This window comes from Microcaecilia unicolor, chromosome 8, assembly GCF_901765095.1.
Source record: "Microcaecilia unicolor chromosome 8, aMicUni1.1, whole genome shotgun sequence".
NCBI lineage: Eukaryota > Metazoa > Chordata > Amphibia > Gymnophiona > Siphonopidae > Microcaecilia > Microcaecilia unicolor.
Window position 1 is genome coordinate 209020749 of NC_044038.1, and position 20741 is coordinate 209041489.

The following is a 20741-nucleotide window of genomic DNA, read 5'->3' on the forward strand; positions in this document are numbered from 1 at the left end:
TGACCTCGTTCATATTTATATTGACCTATGACCTCATTCATATTTATATTGACCTTTGACCTCATTCAAGAATTAATTATTCTTTTTACAGACTTGTAATTCTTTTTATTGTTACTATGTAAGCCGCATTGAGCCTGACATGTGTGGGAAAGCGTAGGGTACAAATGTAATAAATAAAAAAAAAAAAAAAAATATTTATATTGACCTTTGACCTCATTAATATTTATATCAATATTGGGCCGGAAGATTTTTACCATTTGGCAACAGACAGTGGAACTACCCTTACAGGTAAGCAACTTCTATTTCTACTTACTTTGAAGCCCTGCTCAGCAGCCACAGAGCTCGATCCCTTTTTTGCTCCTGGGAATTCCATGATGTCACGCGGCTTGAAAGAAAGTGACGCGGTGGAATAAAACATTTCAGTTTCACTTTCTATTCACGGAGTTGAAGTCATCGGAATCTGACACGCGATTTCGTTTGCAGGTGCGCTCAGTGGGGAAGAACCAGCGCTCCTGTTTCCAGCTCGATCCGTTTCTGAATTGTCTCCGGATCATAGCAGAGCAGCAGGTACAGTGTACAACTTTCTCTGTAACTTGTCTCCGGCCTCGTGACGTTTTGGTGGTGCCACTCGAGACCCGGGAGAGAGGGAGAGTGACGTCACTCGGCTGCAGGAGGTCGCGCGGCTCCCCGGGACTGGCAATTGCAGGGCTGTTTTAATTGGCATCATTTGTCCAGAGTAGTACATTCGTGCTTTCGAACTATTGTATCTGCTGAACAAATGTGTCGCTGAAACAAATGAATCTTGCAAATAGATTTTACAGTAGGGCAGGGAATGCACGATAAATCAATTACCCACTCCTATCGGCAACTCTTGGTGCTCTCATGAGCGGATAGTGGACTTCGATATGGGCAAAAGGTAAAAAAACCGGATACAGCGGGATCCTCGGGATCTTCCCGGATTCTATCAAAAAACTTAAACGTCGACATGGCTGAACTGCGCCTTGTCGTTATATAACAATATGAATATGGTTGTGAAATATGAACAGGAGTGTGAATCTTAGATACATGAAATGACGTACAACATTGGAGAGTCGGTGTGTTACAGTTGAGCAGACAGAAACTTTGTTGTAGTTTTGTCCTGATTGGTGTGTTTCTTTATATATTATGATTTGTTTTATGATATGTTTTCATTAGTTTATTTTAAATTTTGAAAATTCTGAATTGTATGTATCTACTTTTGTACATTTCTCAGCCTGCAGAGATCTTTCCACCTGCATTGGCCTCATTGTTCCGTCTAAGCCAAGGGTTCTCAACCCAGCACAGTCAGGTTTTCAGGATACCCACAATGAATATGCATAAAATATATTTGCATGCCCTACCTCCTTAATATGCATATTTATCTTATGAATATTCATTGTAGGTATTCTGAAAACCAGACTGGCTAAGTGTGTTCTGAGGACTGGGTTGAGAATCTCAGCAGAGTCTCCACAAACAGTCCTGCCAGTGGAGGGCGATGTTTCACTATCACATTTTCAATAATGAGGGACAGACAAGATCTGCAGGACTCCAGGGACTCTGCATGTCCCTAGCAATTGAAAACACAATATTGAAGTGCCACCACCCTTTGACAGCAATGCAGTTGGAGGACTGCCACTCAACTTAGAGGGAACAGTGGTGAGCCCTCATCCCATCCCCCTCTGCAGTACTCACTGCTTTAAATCAGGACCAGTAGCAGTTGGCACTGATGTAGGGAAGGAGAGATGAGATGTTGGACAGCTAAGTATAGGGTAGAGGGGAAGGGGAAATGCTGAGAACCTTGGGGGGGGGGGGGAGGGGAGGTATAGAGCGGGGGAAAGGGAGATACTGGCAACCTGAGGGTGCAGAGTAGAGAATGACACAGGGACAAAGTGTATCCCCGTCCCCTCCCCTTCCCCATGGATTCTGTCTTCATCCCCGTCCCGTCCCAACGGGTTTTGTCCCCATCCCCGGTCCCCGCAGGCTCTGTCTCCATCCCTGCAGGCTCTGTCCTTATTTGAAGATCAAATCAAAGTAGGGTATACACAAAAAGTAGCACATATGAGTTATCTTGTTGGGCAGACTGGATGGACCGTGCAGGTCTTTTTCTGCCGTCATCTACTATGTTACTATGTATGAAAACACCTCGAACAAGTATAAAAAGGAACAATATGCTGTGCAACTGTTGTTTATAAATCACAAATAGAAAACAATAACAACTATAATAACCCTCCTCACCACCACCCTCTACCCTTCCAGCGCCAACAATAGTTGACTTCTACTACCCAAGGAATCCTAATCCACCCTGTTAAAATGTCAAGGGGTACAAATTACAACCCGTTTTGTATGCCCTAGTGGTGGAGAAATATGCCCTGTGAAGCACTGTTATGATTTTTTAATTTGTGGATGAATAAGAAAGTCATCAACAATCTCAGGATTCAGTCTAGCTCTCCTGTCTTCCACAGTCCTTCCTGCAATAGAAAATGTCTTCTCAGAAGATGTGCTGATAGCAGGAATGCACAGGCTCCCCCGTGCAAATTTGCCAGTTGTGGCCAGCACTTTTCCTTGTTTTTACAAAAAACGAAAACATCGTCGCCTGCATCACTCAAGCATAAATAACTGTCCAATTCATTAACAGCCTTCAAAGTAGAGAATGACATAGGGACAAGGGTTGTCCCCGTCTCCACAGGCTCTGTCCCCATCCTGCCCTGTCCACATGATATCTGTCCCCGTCTCCATCCCCACAGTTACCGCGTCATTCGCTAGTGTAGAGAAGGGAAAGGGAAGGAGGGTTTAGGGCCTTGGCACACCTGAAAGGCATGGAGTGGAGGAGTAGCCTAGTGGTTAGAGCACTAGCCTTGACATCCAGAGGTGTCCAGTTCAAATCACACTGCTGCTCCTTGTGGTCTTGGGTAAGCCACTTAACCCTCCATTGTCGCATGTACAAAATTGGATTGTGGTGAGCCCTCTAGGGACAGGGAAATAACCAGTGTACCTGAAAGTAACTCACCCTGATCTACTATTGAAAAAAGGGGTGAGCAAAATCTAAATAAATGGTTGAAGGTTTGCCTAGTGTATCCAATACCCTTGGGCTGGCCCCATCTGTATGGCTTCTGCTTCTTGAATGGATCATTCAGCCATCTTTACTTTGGGCAGACATAAGCCAAACTTTCCTTTTCCTGTCTCTCTGCTGTATCTTCTTAGAAGAGTGATGATCTAGGCAGCCTTAACTTTTATGGGCCCTTCTGTTTGTTATGACTTTCCTCTGTCAGTGTGGTGAAGATTAATAAAATCAAACAACCTGAATCTTCTGCTAAAATAATCCTTAAAAAACAAAGTATATGGGTAAAAGAAAATCATATGTATAAACACTCATTGTACTTCGGTGCTGCAGCCAGAAAATGTTTGTTTCATGTTGTTTCCAGGAATGTTTATTTCAATTTTTTTTGTTGTTGTCGGCCATTTTTGTTCATCTTGGGAGTAAAGTCGTTGACTGCGCACTCTTTCTGAAACAGTGTACAACTTTTTTTCTGATAGCATGCACAAAGCACGATGGTTCACATATGTGCAATCAAATTATTAGAGCAATAATTTTTCATAGTAGGGGCTCACGATTTTACCCAGCACTAACATATCACTCAAAAGTTTTTAAACACTATTGGGAAAAGAGTGTGCAGTATTTCAGCAAACAAAAAACACACATTTTTGTATTTGTTACTGCTCATTTTTGCATTTTCACACCATGCAACAGCATGGGATATCCATGTTGTTGCAAATTACAGCCCCTCTCTATCAGAAAAGGTTTGCAAACTGGTTTGAGAAAGCATTAAATATCGTATGGGTTCATTGCACTGCATTGCAAACCTTCTTCTAAAGAAGTTCTCACACATTCATTGCTCTCCGTGAATGTCTCTAATCTATCTCTTGCCTATTCCACAGTGACCTGTCTGCATTCTGTTGTTATTCAAGAGATAGGGCTGAAGCCTTTTCCTGTGGGACAAAATGGGATGGTCTCTCTTTAGTTCTCTTCCTCCTGTAATAGACTTTGTTGTCTGAGAGTTTCTATGAAATGATATCCATTGAGTTCCAGAAGAACCTCCTTTCATCATATCACAGTGTCAAATCTTGTACCTATTTGTCTGCCCCTACCCCCTGCAGTAAGATAAAGATGCTGACATTGAAATCTGGTGTGTTTTTCCATTAAGAGACCCAGCTGGATTCATCATCTCCTGTGGAATTGAAAAGATGTGCGAGACAAGGCCGCCCATTGTCCAGTCTCACTTTTCAATTTATTTCAGCAAATGCTGCCTTTGGTAATCAGAGCATGGCCACAAATTCTGCTGTCCCAGAAGACAGTGTCTAGATAACTCATGCCCGTAACTGAATGAGGATATTCTCCTCACATTTTAAGCATCCAGTGTTTAACGGTTTGGAATTCTCTTTAGAATGGGGTCTATTAGGTGCTGCTTTGAAACTGAATCACTTAAAGAATTATTATTATTATTGGCTTGGCAGTGCCTCCTTTTCTTCCTCAAATACTGTGTGCAAAACTGGTCACGGCATCTCAAAAAAGATATAGCAGAATTAGAAAAGGTACAGAGAAGGGCGACGAAAATGATAAAGGGGATGCGTGACTCCCTCTCCTTGGGGGTTGTGAAAGCTCCCTCTGCAGTGTCTCCGGTCCTCCCCAACCTGGGAGTGGAATAGCCAAGTCAGAGATCAAACTGAGTACTACCACTAATCCGCCAGGCTTACCCCCGCCCCCTCAAGAATTTCAAACTACGGGGGTCTAGGTATTAACACTTAGCATATATACAAATACAAACGGCAAGTCACTAGGGACCTACCATGCACTGTAAGTAGGTCTGCCATGGTCTTAACACATATGCAAAACAATCTACATGTAAATTAAATAACATTGTATGAAAATGATGCCTTAGCAGACCCACCATGATAATATAACATGATGTCTTGCATTTAATATCCGTTCAAGCCTGAAAATTAGCATCTGCCTCCAACCAGTTGTTGCTTTTTTTTAACATGAACAATGTGTCTTGTAATTTTGCATGCCAGCCTCCCCGTAGCAACCCCACATACCTTGGCTGGCGGGGGTTTCCAATCCCCATCAGCTGAAGGCTTTCTCTAGCGCTATTCTCTGTGCATTGCCTGCCCTGTTTCCCCTCACGTCACATGCTTGCTCGGTTTTAGTGAAACTGAGCATGCGTGAGAGTCGCTATTGAGACAGTCATGGGAAAGCCACTGCTTGCCCTGGGATTGGTAGCATAGAATTTTGTTACTAATTGGGTTTCTGCCAGATCCTGTTGACCTGGATTGGCCACTGCTGGAAGCAGGATACTGGACTAGATGGACCATTGGTCTGACCCAATATGGCTATTCTCATGTTCTTAGAAACTAAGCAATAAGCTCTAAATAGCTCTATAAAGTGACCATGTTAATGTCCATATGGTGAATAATTTTAAATGCTTTTAAATCAAGAGGCCTCAATAGCCTAGGGTACCAACTCAGTGGACACACCTGATAAGGCTCTGAAAAAACTTACAGAATGAAATACTTCAAACAATCTGTAGTAAAAAAACAGAGAGGTTGTAATATTAATGATAATAATTCAAATTTTGAACCACCTTATTAACATAGTCAACAATATATGAGCATAGAGATGACAAAATACCAATCGGAAGGGAGAAAAAAATAACCATATCAAGAGAAAAAAGGCAAAAAATGTTGTAAGATACTTTGGTAACAACTGGAGTACTTTGCTTCAAATCCCGGGAGAAAAACAAACGGGAGGCGCCTCCACATGCGAAGATATACAAACAGTCAGTCTCTTAATCTCTTAGAATTTCTCTCGCTCTCTCTTACATATATGTTCAAACCACTAAACCACAGCTACCTAGTCAATATAGTGGACAGGTTTTGTTGAATAAATTTGAGAGAGTATCTGAGTCGAAGGTACAATCTTTTCGAATGAAATTTGTCAAAGGGATTTGTCCCCTTGATCTATGCCCAGCATATCTCTTCAGAAATCTCCCAAATGAAATTTAGTTAACTCAGTTCATCAATGATATGCTTGCTCGGGGTTGTTACTCATCAATTTAAAGATCAATTGTACTTATTCCCATTCTAAAAGGGCATTCATTCATTTTGTAGCAGTTATAGACCAATAGCCAGTCTGCCTGTACTGGATGAACTTATGGCAGCCATAGCTGCTACTTAGGTGAAAGTCAATCTGGCTTCAAGAAATCAATTAGTATTAAGACAGGATTGGTGACATTATTAGAAAAGCTTTTACTCTTGAATGAATAAAGGCTATAAAATTTTAGTGCTGCAAATAGACTTTTCAGAAGCCTTCAGTGTAGTGGATCACGTAATCTTTTTCAGGAAATTAGCAAGTTATGGAATTTCAAGTAGGGTCCTGCCTTTGTTTAATTCTTTTCTTGCTAATTGGGAAGTGAAAGTTGATAAGGGAGAATTTTCTCAAAGCTTGGTGCCAGAATGTGAGGTCTCACTACTACTACTACTACTACTACTATTTAGCATTTCTATAGCGCTACAAGGCGTACGCAGCGCTGCACAAACATAGAAGAAAGACAGTCCCTGCTCAAAGAGCTTACAATCTAATAGACAAAAAATAAATAAAGTAAGCAAATCAAATCAATTAATGTGAACGGGAAGCAAGAGAGGAGGGTAGGTGGAGGCGAGTGGTTACAAGTGGTTACGAGTCAAAAGCAATGTTAAAGAGGTGGGCTTTCAGTCTAGATTTAAAGGTGGCCAAGGATGGGGCAAGACGTAGGGGCTCAGAAAGTTTATTCCAGGCGTAGGGTGCAGCGAGACAGAAGGCGCAAAGTCTGGAGTTGGCAGTAGTGGAGAAGGGAACAGATAAGAAGGATTTATCCATGGAGCGGAGTGCACGGGAAAGGGTGTAGGGAAGGATGAGTGTGGAGAGATACTGGGGAGCAGCAGAGTGAGTACATTTATAGGTTAGTAGAAGAAGTTTGAACAGGATGCGAAAACGGATAGGGAGCCAGTGAAGGGTCTTGAGGAGAGGGGTAGTATGAGTAAAGCGACCCTGGCGGAAGACGAGACGGGCAGCAGAGTTTTGAACTGACTGGCGAGGGGAGAGGTGACTAAGTGGGAGGCCAGAAAGAAGCAGATTGCAGTAGTATAAACAAGAGGTGACAAGGGTATGGATGAGGGTTTTGGTAGAGTGCTCGGAAAGAAAGGGGCGGATTTTACGGATGTTGTAAAGAAAGAAACGACAGGTCTTGGCAATCTGCTGGATATGAGCAGAGAAGGAGAGAGAAGAGTCAAAGATGACCCCAAGGTTTCGAGCTGAGGAGACAGGGAGAATGAGAGAGCCATCAACAGAAATAGAAAACGGGGGGAGCGGGGAGGTGGGTTTGGGGGAGGAAATGAGAAGCTCGGTTTTGGTCATATTTAATTTCAGGTGGCGTTGAGACATCCAGACAGCAATGTCAGACAAGCACGCTGAAACTTTGGTTTGGATGCAAGGTGAGATATCAGGGGTAGAAAGGTAGATTTGAGAGTCATCAGCATAGAGATGGTAGGAAAAGCCATGGGATTACTACTTCTAGCCCCCTCCCTCATGTTGTCCAACTTCTATGTACGGGATTTGAATGACATCGCACAAGCACATGATCTCATTCACCTTTCATACACAGAGGATTTCCAATTGGTGTCTCGGATTATGAGCTCATTGAGAGACACCCTGTCTTGGCTAGAGGGATTCATTGATTGGATGAGTTAAAATCATCTAAAGCTGAATCTGGAGAAAACATTGGTTTCATGGGTGGGGAAGGATCTTGAGTATATGTCGTCAGAGGTATTAGTGTTGCGTGGGATATCTACCCCTCTTCAGCTACAGATAAATTTTATGAGTTTTTATACATTCGACCTTTAATTTGAAGGTCTACATGTCAGACATCATGAAGAAATCATTTGAAGCTCTCAGGAAGATTAGACAAATACCCTTCGTACTTTGTGAGAATAACTTTACACAAGTGGTTCACGTTGTTGTCCTTTCCAGTACTGATTACTACAATCTTTTGTAATTGGGCTTACCAAAGAAAATTCATGTCCATTTGCAGTTATGTTAGAATACCACAACTAAGATGATTTGTAAGAGCAAGAGATGTGGAAGAGCTTTTGACCTTTCATGATCTCTTTGTATTGGCTACTTATTGACTTAAGGATCTTATTCATAGGCAAGGACCACAACAAGTTTGTGATGCAGTACCAGGTAGCTTGAACTTTGTGTTCACACATGGAGCTACCTGCAAGTGCTTGGCTGCATGAATACCTGTACATTTTTAGGGGAAAGGGTGAACTACAACAAAATAAATAAATATATACTTGAATGAATGAATGAATCAATTGGTGATTAAAATCCAGGAAAAATGAGGCAAATGCCCCCCCCCCCTGCCTCTTTTGTAGGTATCCTTGCCTCTCCATAGCTTTAGTGAAGAATGAATCTGCTCTATGGACTGCACCAGGTACATGTGATCTGGATAGGCCACTGTCGGAGACAAGATGCTGGGCTCAATGCATCTTAGGTGTGACCCAGCATGCCTATCTTATGCTCTTAGGTTCATGTGATGCCAGATAAATAAATGTACTTTTTCCTTAGGTAGAACTAAATATTTCCAGCTGCTGGAGGCAGCCACATGGCACAACTTGGGTCCAGGGGAACTCCTTTTACCACTCCTCTTCCTTCTTTCCTTTCATGTCCATTAACCCCCCTACTTCTCCACTTTGTCCCCTCTTTTTCGCTGTATTTCCTTTCATGAAGCCCAGAGTTAGACCTAGATTGGCCACTGCTGGAAGCAGGATACTATGCTAGATAGACCTTTGGTCTGACCCAGTATGTCTATTCTTATGTTCCCATCTTCTTACATCCCAAATCTCCCCCCCCCCCTTTCATTCTTCTTTCCACTCAGGTCTACTGATACCACCCACTTTAATTCCTACTCTTTGAATTATTTATTCATTTCCTCTCTGCTCCCAAGTGATGCCACACTTTGATTCTCACCAGATCCACATTCCTTCTTGCTTTCTCTAGCTTTAGCCCATGTGCTTGTCTTCTTTCTCCTTTCTCGCTTCTCTCACATGCTTATCTCCCTGGTGCTTACTGTCCTCTAGGACTGGAGCATTTTTTCCACCCCATACACATTCATAGTAACATAGTAAGTGACGGCAGATAAAGACCTGAATCGTCCATCCAGGCTGCACAACACTCACACTCATTATCAAGTCATGATTAAATCAACAATGAATGTGATATTACATACTTTATCACGAGTCTTTCTTTGGCGTTTCTGGAACATAGACTGTAAAAGTCCACCCGGCTCTATCCTTATGTTCCACCTACTGGATTTGCCATCAAAGCCCACTCTAGCCTATCTAAATCAGTCTTGCCATTTGTGGGACCCAGACCATAAGAGCCAGCCCAGCAGTGTCTTCTGTTCCAGCTACTGAAGTTGCCATTGAAGCCCTTTCTAGCTTATCTGAAATCGGATTGCCATATACCGACACAGACCTACAAAGTCTGCCTGGCACCGGCCTTAGTTCTTTACAGCCGGAGTAACCGTCCAAGCATCACTCACACATCCCCCCCCACCCCCACAGCCATTTAAGGTTTTCTTTTTTTAATTTATTTTTGTTTTCTACCATCTATTTTCCATTTTCAATTCACCTCCCTAAACAGCCATTTCTTTTACCTCCATAATTGATCAGTCCTTTCTCCTTTATCAATCCCTGTCCCCGACTACTCCTTCACTGTCTTTTTCTTTTGTTATTACTGCCCTCTTCAGCCCCAGTCTTCCCACACATCACGTTTCTGAGGCCCTCTTGAGACTTTTAGCATACGTACTTTCCTTCTCTTCCTCTGTCCTCTAAACCTTCTGGTCTCAGTTTGCCAGCCTCACACTTCTCCAGTATTCAGAGACACTGCTCATTCACCAGCATCTACACCAACCCACAAACACACACACACACACCTCTCTTCAGGTCCATGCATAAACCACCAGCAAATACCATGTTCATCCACATTACTAATTGAATTAGAAACACGTTTTCCTTAAGATTGACTCCTACTGCCACAAACACCAATATAAAAACAGTGTCAAAATGCAAAATGATTAACTATCACACAATTACAGGTTCATTAATATTCCACTCTAGTTATGACATATATATATCTCATATACTTTCCATAACTATAACCCATATCATCTTTTCATCTATAAATTTTATTATATCACAAATGTCTATTATACAAAATATTTGTTCTCTATTAACCAATAAAACGTTTCATTGATCATATGCATTCTGGTTTTTATATTTCTCAATCGATCCTCAATCAGTTTTATCTCTGCTTGTCTGCAGTATTTTCAAAAACAATGTTGTGCAGGAGATTTTATAAACCTTCATTAATCCTTTGTCATGACAGTGCCCATACTGCTACCATCCAAAGTTTTTAAACAATCATTCTGAAGAAAATAAATTCCAATTATTTATCTGCAGATATCGCTGTTTGTGACTGATGCTCTGAAGAAGTCTTAAATGTCTCGACTGATGAGGACCGATAGCAATGTCCACACTTCTGCGATCCAAACACTTGAACTAATTGGATTCAGAGTATAGTTCTCCTTTTCATGTTAATGTCACCAAACTACCGCTCACAACCCAACATGGTTCATGTTTCGCTATTGTGTCCTCAGGGGTTGAAACTGTAATATTACATCATTCACTAAAAATCCTGATTAGAGAGCCACTGCCTATTTGTTTAAATCTTAAAAGTCAATAAAAACATTCATGCTTACCTATTAATAAAATTCCACTGTTTGGATACAGGAAACCGAACAGCCCAAACTATCACTCCTCAACTGCCATCGGCTGAAAGGACGCCGATGCATGGACAGAAGAGCGCTAATGATTCTCAGCGGACAGATTTCCCATCGTTTAAATAACTGCCCAATCCACTTCCTTATTGAGACCGTATGGTATCACGGTTTTCCATTTAAAGATAAACCGTTGCTCTTAGCACACCAGCAACTGGGATATATTGTCCATCCGTCCCCCTCCTGGGAATTTTGTATCTGTCACAGCACCACGAATCGTAGCTCTGATATTTGGTGCTGAGCCATAATCCAGTGTGCTACCAGGGGGGCTCCTAATCATTGAACCCTCAGATGGCTTAAATGTGCTATCCTATACTTGATTTTCCTTCTAGTTTGATCGATGTACCACAAATTACAGGGACATTCTAGCCCATAAATAACCTGTTGCGAATTACAATCTGTATGTTGCAACAAAGTAAAAAAAAATTTCTGTAGTATATGGAATTGTTACTAATTGGGTTTCCCAAACATATTGGCAATAAATACAGGCATTACATTTAAAATGACCCAACTGTTGTTCCCCTAAAGGTAATTCCTCTTAGCTGTGACTACTAGCGCAGCCTTGAGCGGTCTCTCTGTGTGGCACGAGTGGGCCATTCTTCCGTTTAGCTGTGTCTACTAGCTCAGCCCTGTGCATCCTCTCTGTTTGATTCTGTTTGAGTGGGTGGTTCTTCTGTTTGCTGTGACTACTAGCTCAGCCTTGAGCTGCCTCTCTGTGTGGCATGAGTGGACAGCTCTTCCGTTTCGCTGGGACTACGAGCGCAGCCTTGAGCTACCTCACTGTGTGATTTCTGTTTGACTTGGTTAGGATTATTCGTTTATAGTTGTGGTTTTAACTCTGAGCTACCTCTCTGTGTGATTGATTGATTGATTGATTTATAGCATTTATATCCCACAATATACCCACCCATGGGCAAGCTCAATGTGGCATACAACAGTCTATAAAAACAAACAACAATTCAGCAAACAAACAATGTCGTAAAAGGGTAAGGGAAATAGCTAAGGAGGGAAAAGGGGAAAGAGTAGGGGTGAACAATGTGTCGCTATGTCAGTTGGAATTCAGAAGGCGGGTTTGAAGCGTATGCTCTATTAAAAAGGAAGGTCTTGTGGCGCTTCTTGAAGGTCGGGTGATCAGGAGTAAGTTTGACCAATTGAGGCAGCCCATTCCACAATTGAGAGCTGAGATAGGAGAAGGAGGATGCATAAGTGGTCTTATACTTGAGGCCATAGAAAACTGGGTAATGGAGGTTTAGGTACGAACGAGCTGATTTGTGAGAGTTCCTAGGCGGCATTAGAGTGTCCATGTAAGCAGGGGCGTCACCATAGATGATTTTGTGCACCAAAGTGCAAATTTTAAATGCGATTCGGTCCTTCACAGGAAGCCAGTGCAGCTTCTCACGCAGTGGTCTTGAACTATCAAATCTTGATTTACCAAAGATGAGCCTAACCGCTGTGTTCTGGGCAGTTTGTAGTTTTTTTTAGAAGCATGTCTGTGCATCTCCCATAGATTCCATTGCAATAATCAAGGCGGCTTATAACTAGTGATTGAACTAAGCTGCGGAATACTTCTCTAGGGAAATAAGGTTGTATACGCTTAAGCTTCCAAAGAGAGAAGAACATTTGCTTGGTTGTAGAGTTCGCTTGCTGCTCCAAGGTTAAGGTTCTATCAACAATGACACCTAATATTTTTAGGGACTCTGAGATTGGCAAGACAAGCTCAGGAGTGATTAATGTTGGGGGCGTGAATTTGTTATAGGGAGAGGAGAGAATTAGACAAAGGGTTTTCTCGGCATTGAGTTTGAATTTAAATGAGTTGGCCCAGTCAAGCATGGTGTGCAATCCTAGTCGCATCTCATTGGTAATTTCACTTAGGTCTTTTTTAAAAGGGTTAAAGATAGTGATGTCATCTGCATAAATAAACGGGTTGAGCCCAAGTTTGGAAAGGGCCGTGGCCAAAGGAATCAACATTATGTTGAAGAGAGTTGGCGAAAGTGGGGAACCCTGCGGCACACCACAGTCTGCTTTCCAAAGAGGCGACAAGTTAGAGCTGGAGGTAACTTGGTACATTCTTGATGTCCGTTTGACTTGGTTAGGACTATTCATTTATAGCTGTGGTTCTAAGCTCAGCCCTGTGCTGCCTTCCTGTGTTGTTTTCTTATCTTTTATTCGTGGTCTCTACCATGTGAGTCTAAGTGGGGTTGTATTTTCCCCTTCAGTTTCTTTGTGCCTGTGTGTAGGGTCTCTTGAGCCCTTGTTTGTGGCTCTGTTTAGTGCTGTGTGTGTGCACTGCTTGAGTAGTACTTGCTCAAGAGATTCTGTTCTGTTTCTTTTCCCTTCCCTCTGGTATGAGTGGGTTCCAGTTCGGCCTTGTGACCCGTATGCTTGGACTCTGTTACGGGTGGGTTCCAGTTCGGCCTTGCGGCCCATATGAGTGTCCTTCCTTTGTTCCTGGTTCCTGCTTTTTTTAACTTCCGTTCCTGGTTTTCGCTTTAGCCGGGCTCTGGTTTCACCTTGTCTTGAGCATGCTCTGTCTATTTGCCATGTCTGGTATCTTGTTTGTATTCAGTGCCTGGTTCGCCTCTGCTCTGCGCGTCCCCAGAGGACTTGTCTGCTGCAGCCCAAGGGCTCATTATCCCGGGTTCCAAGACACTAAGTATAATTTGAAACTGGATCAATCCAAGAAAATACCCCAATCCAGTAAAACCCATTATAGAACTCTGCCAGAGCGAATAAACCACTGGTGTATAACTGGATGAAATTATAACCACACTATCTTACAGAGCTCAAGGATTATCTACCTTGTGACTCGACCCACCATCTTGGGTTTGCCATCATCATTGCTTCACTCGGCACCATTTCTCCGAGTCTGGCTTGCTTATACCTGAAGTCTTCTGCCATGTAGACTGGACCCATAGGCATGAAGCTGTTCCTTACAGATCCCCTATTCTTATTTTTTTAATTACTTCTGGCTAACTGATGTTCTGTTCTTACTCTGTCTTTGCCCATTAATAGGCAGAGGAGAGTCTAAGAGGTAAAACGGGCTATTCTTTGTCGCATGCTTGTATTATACTGTGCATTATATTAATCCAGTCCCTAGAGGTACTGCTACTTTTACTGTCAAGTGGGGACAGCTTCTTCAGGTGAGTGTCATGTCTGTAGCAGTACTTTATGGGTAAGAGATGTCCATCAGCTCTTTACCATAGTAAAACATATGTCTCAGGCTTGTGAATTGCACTGGATGGTTTATGCACTGACTTTTGTCCTGTTCTCTTATTTAACAGTATAAGGTTTGTGTGACCTTTGAATGGTTGATGCAAATTTAAAGGTGAAAGGCTAAGGGGGGTCTTTTACTAAGCCCCGGTAGCATTTTTAGCTCACGGTGGACAGCAGCTAGTGAAATATAAGGGGCATCTTGGCATTGACTGCCATCTGATCTGTATCACGAGCTAAAAATGCTACCATTGCTTACAGGGCTGCCGAGAGGGGGGGGGGGGGGCAGAGGGGAGAAAATTCCCCGGGCTCGGCACCGCAGTCCCCTCCACCCGCTTCCCTCTGTCCACCACCGTGCCGGGCCCTCCTGAATTCAAATCATAGCGCCTCACCTCAACCTCGCTCCATGTGAAAGAAGCGCAGTAGCAGCAGTCTGCAGATCGCCTCCCTTCGGGCCTTCCCTCCCTGTTTCTCGCCCTCATCTGACGTAACTAGCGCGAGGGTAGGACACAGGGAGGGAAGGCCTGAAGGGAGGCGATCTGCAGACTGCCGCTGCTGTGCTTCTTTCACACGGAGCGAGGTTGAGGTGAGGCGCTATGATTTGAATTCAGGGCGGCCTGGCCCGGTGGTGGACGGAGGCGGGCGGGTGGAGGTGGTGACGACGATGACCTCGGGGGGGGGGGGGGGCCTTGCCCCAGGCCTGGCCTAGTCTCTCAGCAGCCCTGGTTGCTTAGTAAAAGAGCCCCTAACTTTGTTGTAGGAACCTTCCATTTTCTCTATGTGTTTGTGTGTGTGTGTGTGTGCTGGGGGGGAGGGTGAGGTGTGGGATTAATCTTTCTTGTACCCTTTAATCTTCATCTGCTTGATCTTCACTTACCTCATACTATGCATTTATGGATACACGGGGGAGGGGAGGGTTAATAAAGAATATTTAAAAATCTAAGTCAAATGTGCTCCTTTCTGAAGGCTTCCAAATTATATAAACTCTAGTGCGGTATGATAGCAAATATGGATTCATCTTTAACATCCTAATTCTATATATGGTGCTCAAAATTGCACACAGAAATATGGGTGCACAACCAATTTGTTCATTCCATTTAATTGATAACTGTGCCAATTAACACTGATAATTGGTCGCTAATTGGCATTAATTAAAATTTGTGCACACATCTTTAGGCGCTAGGATCCATGTGTAAATTTTACACGTGAATCTGAAAAAGGGGGCACGGCCATGGGAGGGGAATGGGTGGATCAGAGACATTCCTGGAGTTTGCATGCAGTTTTACAGAATAAGGGAAATCGGCACGAGAATTTGCACCAGGTTTTAATTGGTGTAAATCCTCGCACCCAAAATTGGGCACAGATCCTGGGGCCAAACGCTATTCTATAAACTGTGTCCAACTCTGAGTCCCATTTATAGAATAGCACTTAGCACTAATTTTTTATAAGCGCCCAAATTTGGGCGCCATTTATAGAATTGAGTCCTAAACATTTTTGGATCTGAAGAAGGTATTGCCTTCGAAAGCTAACCAAAAAATGTATTAAGTTAGTCCAATAAAAATGATAACATCTTATTTTCTTTTTAATTTCATTTTATTATCTTTAGAAGTGGACTGACATGGCTACCAAACCATTTTATCCGACAATAAACATGAAACCACTTCCTGTGGGAGACCAGTAAGAATGTAACTGTTGTGTGTTTTATCACATCCTTTTATTTTAGTTTTTAATAACATGTATGATCACTTTTTGTTTGTTTGTTTGGTTGACTTATGTCTGCTTTTTTTAATTTTTTTTAGCTTCTATGGCACTAGTTCCAGTAAACAGAAGAAAGAATGAAAATCTTTCTTCTGACAAACCGGACCGGGACCAAACCACAGAGCTAAGTAAGGACTTTCTCTTATCTGAGTAACTGCCCAGACACACAAACTCTCTTTTCATTCTGGAGTCTTTCCTGATGGGACAAATCTCTCTGTTATACATTCCAGTGACTTACAAACCTCCTATTACATTTGTATATGAGGCAGAGTCCTGTGGTTCCATCTCCTGGATAACTTTATTGATGGTACCTTAAGCAGAAATAACCAGTGTGGATGTAGTCCAAAGCAAAAGAGGAAAACACTCGTAGGTCAAACAATTTCAAAATCAAAGAACCGTAACTGTCTCGCTTAAGAAATATTGCTGTGGATCTGGCCACCTCTGGGAGGCTTGTTGGCCAGAAGTTATTTATTGGGATTAAGGTATAAACAAACTAGTTAGATGTATAGGGCTAAATCTTTTATTTATTTATCTCATCTGTTCATTTCATTATGTTGGTATTACATTTGATTCTGCACTCTCTTTTCAGATTCAGTTATCTAATCTTATGAAAGCCGGCTTTTTTGCCCTATGTAAATTTGTTCACTTCACTCCATACTCGACACCCAGGTCTTTCATACTGTGGTTCATGCCTTCCTGATTTTGTGTATTGACTAATGTAATGTGATTTACACGGCCTCCCTCAAGTCCATCAGACTCTTCCAAACACTGCTGCTCATTTCATTTGCCATGCCTGGCATTTTGACTGAGAGGGGCATAATCGAACGTAGCCGGCCAAATAGTTCGCCGGCGATCTATTTTGGCGGCGGCGCTATAGCTGGCCAGAACCGTATTATCGAAAAAGATGTCCGGCCATCTTTTCTTTCGATAATACGGTTTAGCCCGGCCAAATGCCAGAGTTCACCGGGTTTGAGATCGCTGGTTTTGTTTTTCAGCGTTAATGGAAAAAAAATGCCGGTCATCTCAAACCCGGCGAAATCCAAGGCATTTGGTCGTGGGAGGAGCCAGCATTTGTAGTGCACTGGTCCCCCTCACATGCCAGGACACCAACCGGGCACCCTAGGGGGCACTTCTAAAACTTAAAAAAAAATACAAAAATACCTCCCAGGTGCATAGCTCCCTTCCCTTGGATGCTGAGCCCCCCAAATCCCCCCAAACTCACTCCCCACAACTCTACACCATTACCATAGCCCTAAGGGGTGAAGGGGGCACCTAAGTGTGGGTACAGTGGGTTTTGGGGGGGTTTGGAGGGCTAAACACTTAGCACCACAAGTGAAACAGGTAGGGGGGAATGGGCCTGGGTCTGCCTGCCTGAAGTGCACTGCACCCATTAAAAACTGCTCCGGGGACTTGCGTACTGCTGTCAGGGAGCTGGGTATGACATTTGAGGCTGGCATACAGGCTGGCAAAAAAGGTTTTTATTTGTATTTTTTTAGTGTGGGAGGGGGTTGGTGACCACTGGGGGACTACGGGGAGGTCATCCCCCATTCCCTCCAGTGGTCATCTGGTCAGTTGGGGCACCTTTTCGAGGCTTGGTCGTGAAAATAAAAGGACCAAGTAAACCCGGCGAAATACTGCTTAATGCTGCTTTTTTTATCCATTATCCACGAAAGCCGGCCATCTGGTAGCCACACCCATGCCCGCCCATGTCCCACCTTCGCTAAGCCGCTGACATGCCCCCTTGAACTTTCGCCGGCAAGGCGACGGGAAAGCGACGATGCTGTCAAAAACGCCACTTTCGATTATACCGATTTCGCCGCTTTTGAGAGATCGCTGGCCATCTCCGGATTTATGTCGGGAAATGGCCGGCAGTCACTTTTGAAAATAAGCCTATGAGTGTCTCCTTTGTTTATTTAGTTACACTGCCTTCTGGTATCAGCTAGGATTAAATTTAAGATCTTCTGTCTAACTCACAAGACATACTATACAGGCTCCCCGCCTTATCTGTCCTCTTTGGTTATTCCCTATAATTATTATATGTTGACCTCTTATTGTATATTTATTACTTATTTGAATGTTTTATTTGATTCTGTATATGTATTTGTTTGAAAGATTTATTTGATTTATGTATATTTTTATTTTATTTTTGTTACATTTGTACCCCGCACTTTCCCACTCATGGCAGGCTCAATGCAGCTTACATGGGGCAATGGAGGGTTAAGTGACTTGCCCAGAGTCACAAGGAGCTGCCTGTGCCTGAAGTGGGAATCGAACTCAGTTCCTCAGGACCAAAGTCCACCACCCTAACCACTAGGCCACTCCTCCACTCCTGCTATGTTTTTATAGACTCCTGATGCAGGCCCGCAGGCCGAAACACAACAGTTGTGTCGAGTCTTTTCTTCAATAAAGAAGTTTTTAAGATATTGTCTCCAGGATTTGTATTTCCGTGGTCAAACATCCCACTTTTTACCTATATCTATAATTAGGGTTACTATAGAGCTCCAGAAAAAGGAGGACACGTTGATCCAGTCCTCCTTTTTCTGGAGCCATATGGTAACCCTGCTCATAATGCTACAGAAAAATTTGATCCGTTCACTTCCACCACTTGGTGTTCCTTCTCAGATACCAAGGAATAAAAGAGACTTTTTAAAATAAATTGCAATGGACCAGTCTTTCTGTGTGATAAACAAGGTGAAACGCTGTAAGGTCACACAATGGCAAGGGAAGAGCCAGGAATCACTCTTTTTTGTGAGATGATTTCTGGGTCTTAATTAAAGACAGAGATACAATTGCCTGGTACATTTTCGGGGCAGTTTTCACAGAAGTGACGTGTGAATATCTTATTTTATTTATTTTGGTTCTTCTATCCCACATAATCCGAATATCAATTGTTCAGCTCTATGTGGCTTACAATAGTTAAAGTAAAAGCAGATACAAATATTGATGTAAAGATCGATTTGTTAAAGCAGCTTAGCTATAGAGTTCATAGGCTTTTACAAAAATACCAGAGTTCGATAGATAATGTACTTATTTCAGGAATTTTTCAGAAAGAAAAGTTTCCAGAAATTTTCAGAATATTAGATAATTAGAAATATGTTTAATTTCAGCTGGTAAATCATTCCACCATTTAGTGCCTATATGAGAAAACTCTTTGCATAATATAGACTTGATTTTGATATTTTTTAAGCTAGGATTGAAGTGTAAAGTATTCTCTGGATTTTACGGATGAATTTAGAACTGGTAAATTCGATTAAATCCAACATGTATCCAGGTGCCAAACCATGAATTATTTTGTAAATGAATGTGCAGGTTTGAAGATTATTCTAGCTTTGATTGGAAGTCAGTATAGCTCTTGAAGCTCTCAGGGCTGTGTTTAAGGTAGTTTGCAATTTTTTGATTAAAGATTCTTTCTTCCCTAGGTAATATTTTTTGTTCAAAGAACTTTCCTAAGTCCTCGACACAAGGAACAGGTTCATTTGATGATTGAAGGTCTTCGGTGTTAAATTTTTTTTTTTTTGTTACATTTGGACCCCGTGCTTTCCCACTCGTGGCAGGCTCAATGCGGCTTACATGGGGCAATGGAGGGTTAAGTGACTTGCCAGTGCCTGAAATGGGAATCGAACTGAGGCCCAGATGATCAAAAGCCCCACGCTGTTCCAAACAGCGCCCTAAAAATAGCGCTGGGACAGCGCAGGGCTTTTCTGCATCGATGATCAAAGATAATGCATGCAAAAGGCCAAACCTGTCAAACAGCCTACCGAGGCCCGAACAACGAGGGCTGGAGGCCCGAACAACGGGGGCTGGAGTTCCGGTGGGTCTCCAGCCCCCCCCCCCAAACCCCCAGAAAATGTCGTGGCTGTCGCTGGCCAAACGCTCTCCCACCCTCCCACCCAGCGACAGGGGGAGGCTGGAGGTCCGGTGGACCTCCGGTCCCCCCCCCGACGATTCCACCCCTTCCATGTTCAAACCAGGGGCGTAGCCAGACCTCGCCGGGAGGGGGGGGCCAGAGCCTGAGGTGGGGGGCACTGTTTAACCGCCCCCCCGAGCCGCCGCCGCCACATCGGACACCCCCCTGCCGGCCTGCCCACGATCCCCTTCAACCCCCCTCCCGCCACCAACGCTCCCCCGCCGTCGCCGCCCGCCCCGTCGCCGCAAATGATACCTTTTTTGAAGAGAGACTTCCTTCCGCGCTCGAGTAGCGCCTTTCTTCAACGAAGTTCCGGCGATCAGCTGTTTCGCATGCTGGACAGGGCTCACCATTCCTCCCCAATGATCCGCAAAGTCTAACGCCAGCTTGGAGCTGGCGTTGATTTTGCTGCGGCCAGCGACTCAATCTTTGGCGCGCTGGACGCTGATCATTGGGGATGAATGCGTTAAGCGCTAATTAGCATGCATTTGCAAGCTAATTGCGCTAAGAGCCCTGTTTAGCATGCATTTGCATGCTACTTGCGCTAAGAGCCCTCGAGTGCGTTGCAGGTGCTCGAGGGCTCTGATCATGGGTCGGCTGCAAACTCCGGCGCTAGTATGGCGTTTAACAGCCTCTAGCTCCGGAGTTTGCTTTTGATCATGAGGGCCTCAGTTCCTCAGGACCAAAGTCCACCACCCTAACCACTAGGCCACTCCTCCTTAAATAGTTTAAAAGTGGATTTTTGATCGTCACCAATATATGTTTCTTAGTATTTATATTTGACTTGTTTTATAAGCAATTTACACTCCTTGATGGCTTTCCCCCATAGATAGTGAATATACTGAACACATGGCAACAGACTCAAAAAAGGACACATTAGCACAGATTTAAAACTCGTGATCAGTAGCACCAAT

The 20741-nt window shown here is 43.3% G+C and overlaps 1 protein-coding gene across 1 annotated transcript in view; it reads left to right on the plus strand.

Moving 5' to 3' along the window:
- The first annotated feature begins 477 nt into the window (after positions 1–477).
- Positions 478–20741, plus strand: part of ZBP1 (Z-DNA binding protein 1) — a 58701-nt gene continuing 38437 nt past the window's right edge. Inside the window, exons 1-2 of the mRNA XM_030213498.1 lie at positions 478–567; positions 15962–16048. Coding sequence (XP_030069358.1) covers positions 15967–16048 — 82 coding nt within the window. The 5' untranslated portion in view covers positions 478–567; positions 15962–15966. The remainder of the gene's footprint in view (positions 568–15961; positions 16049–20741) is intronic.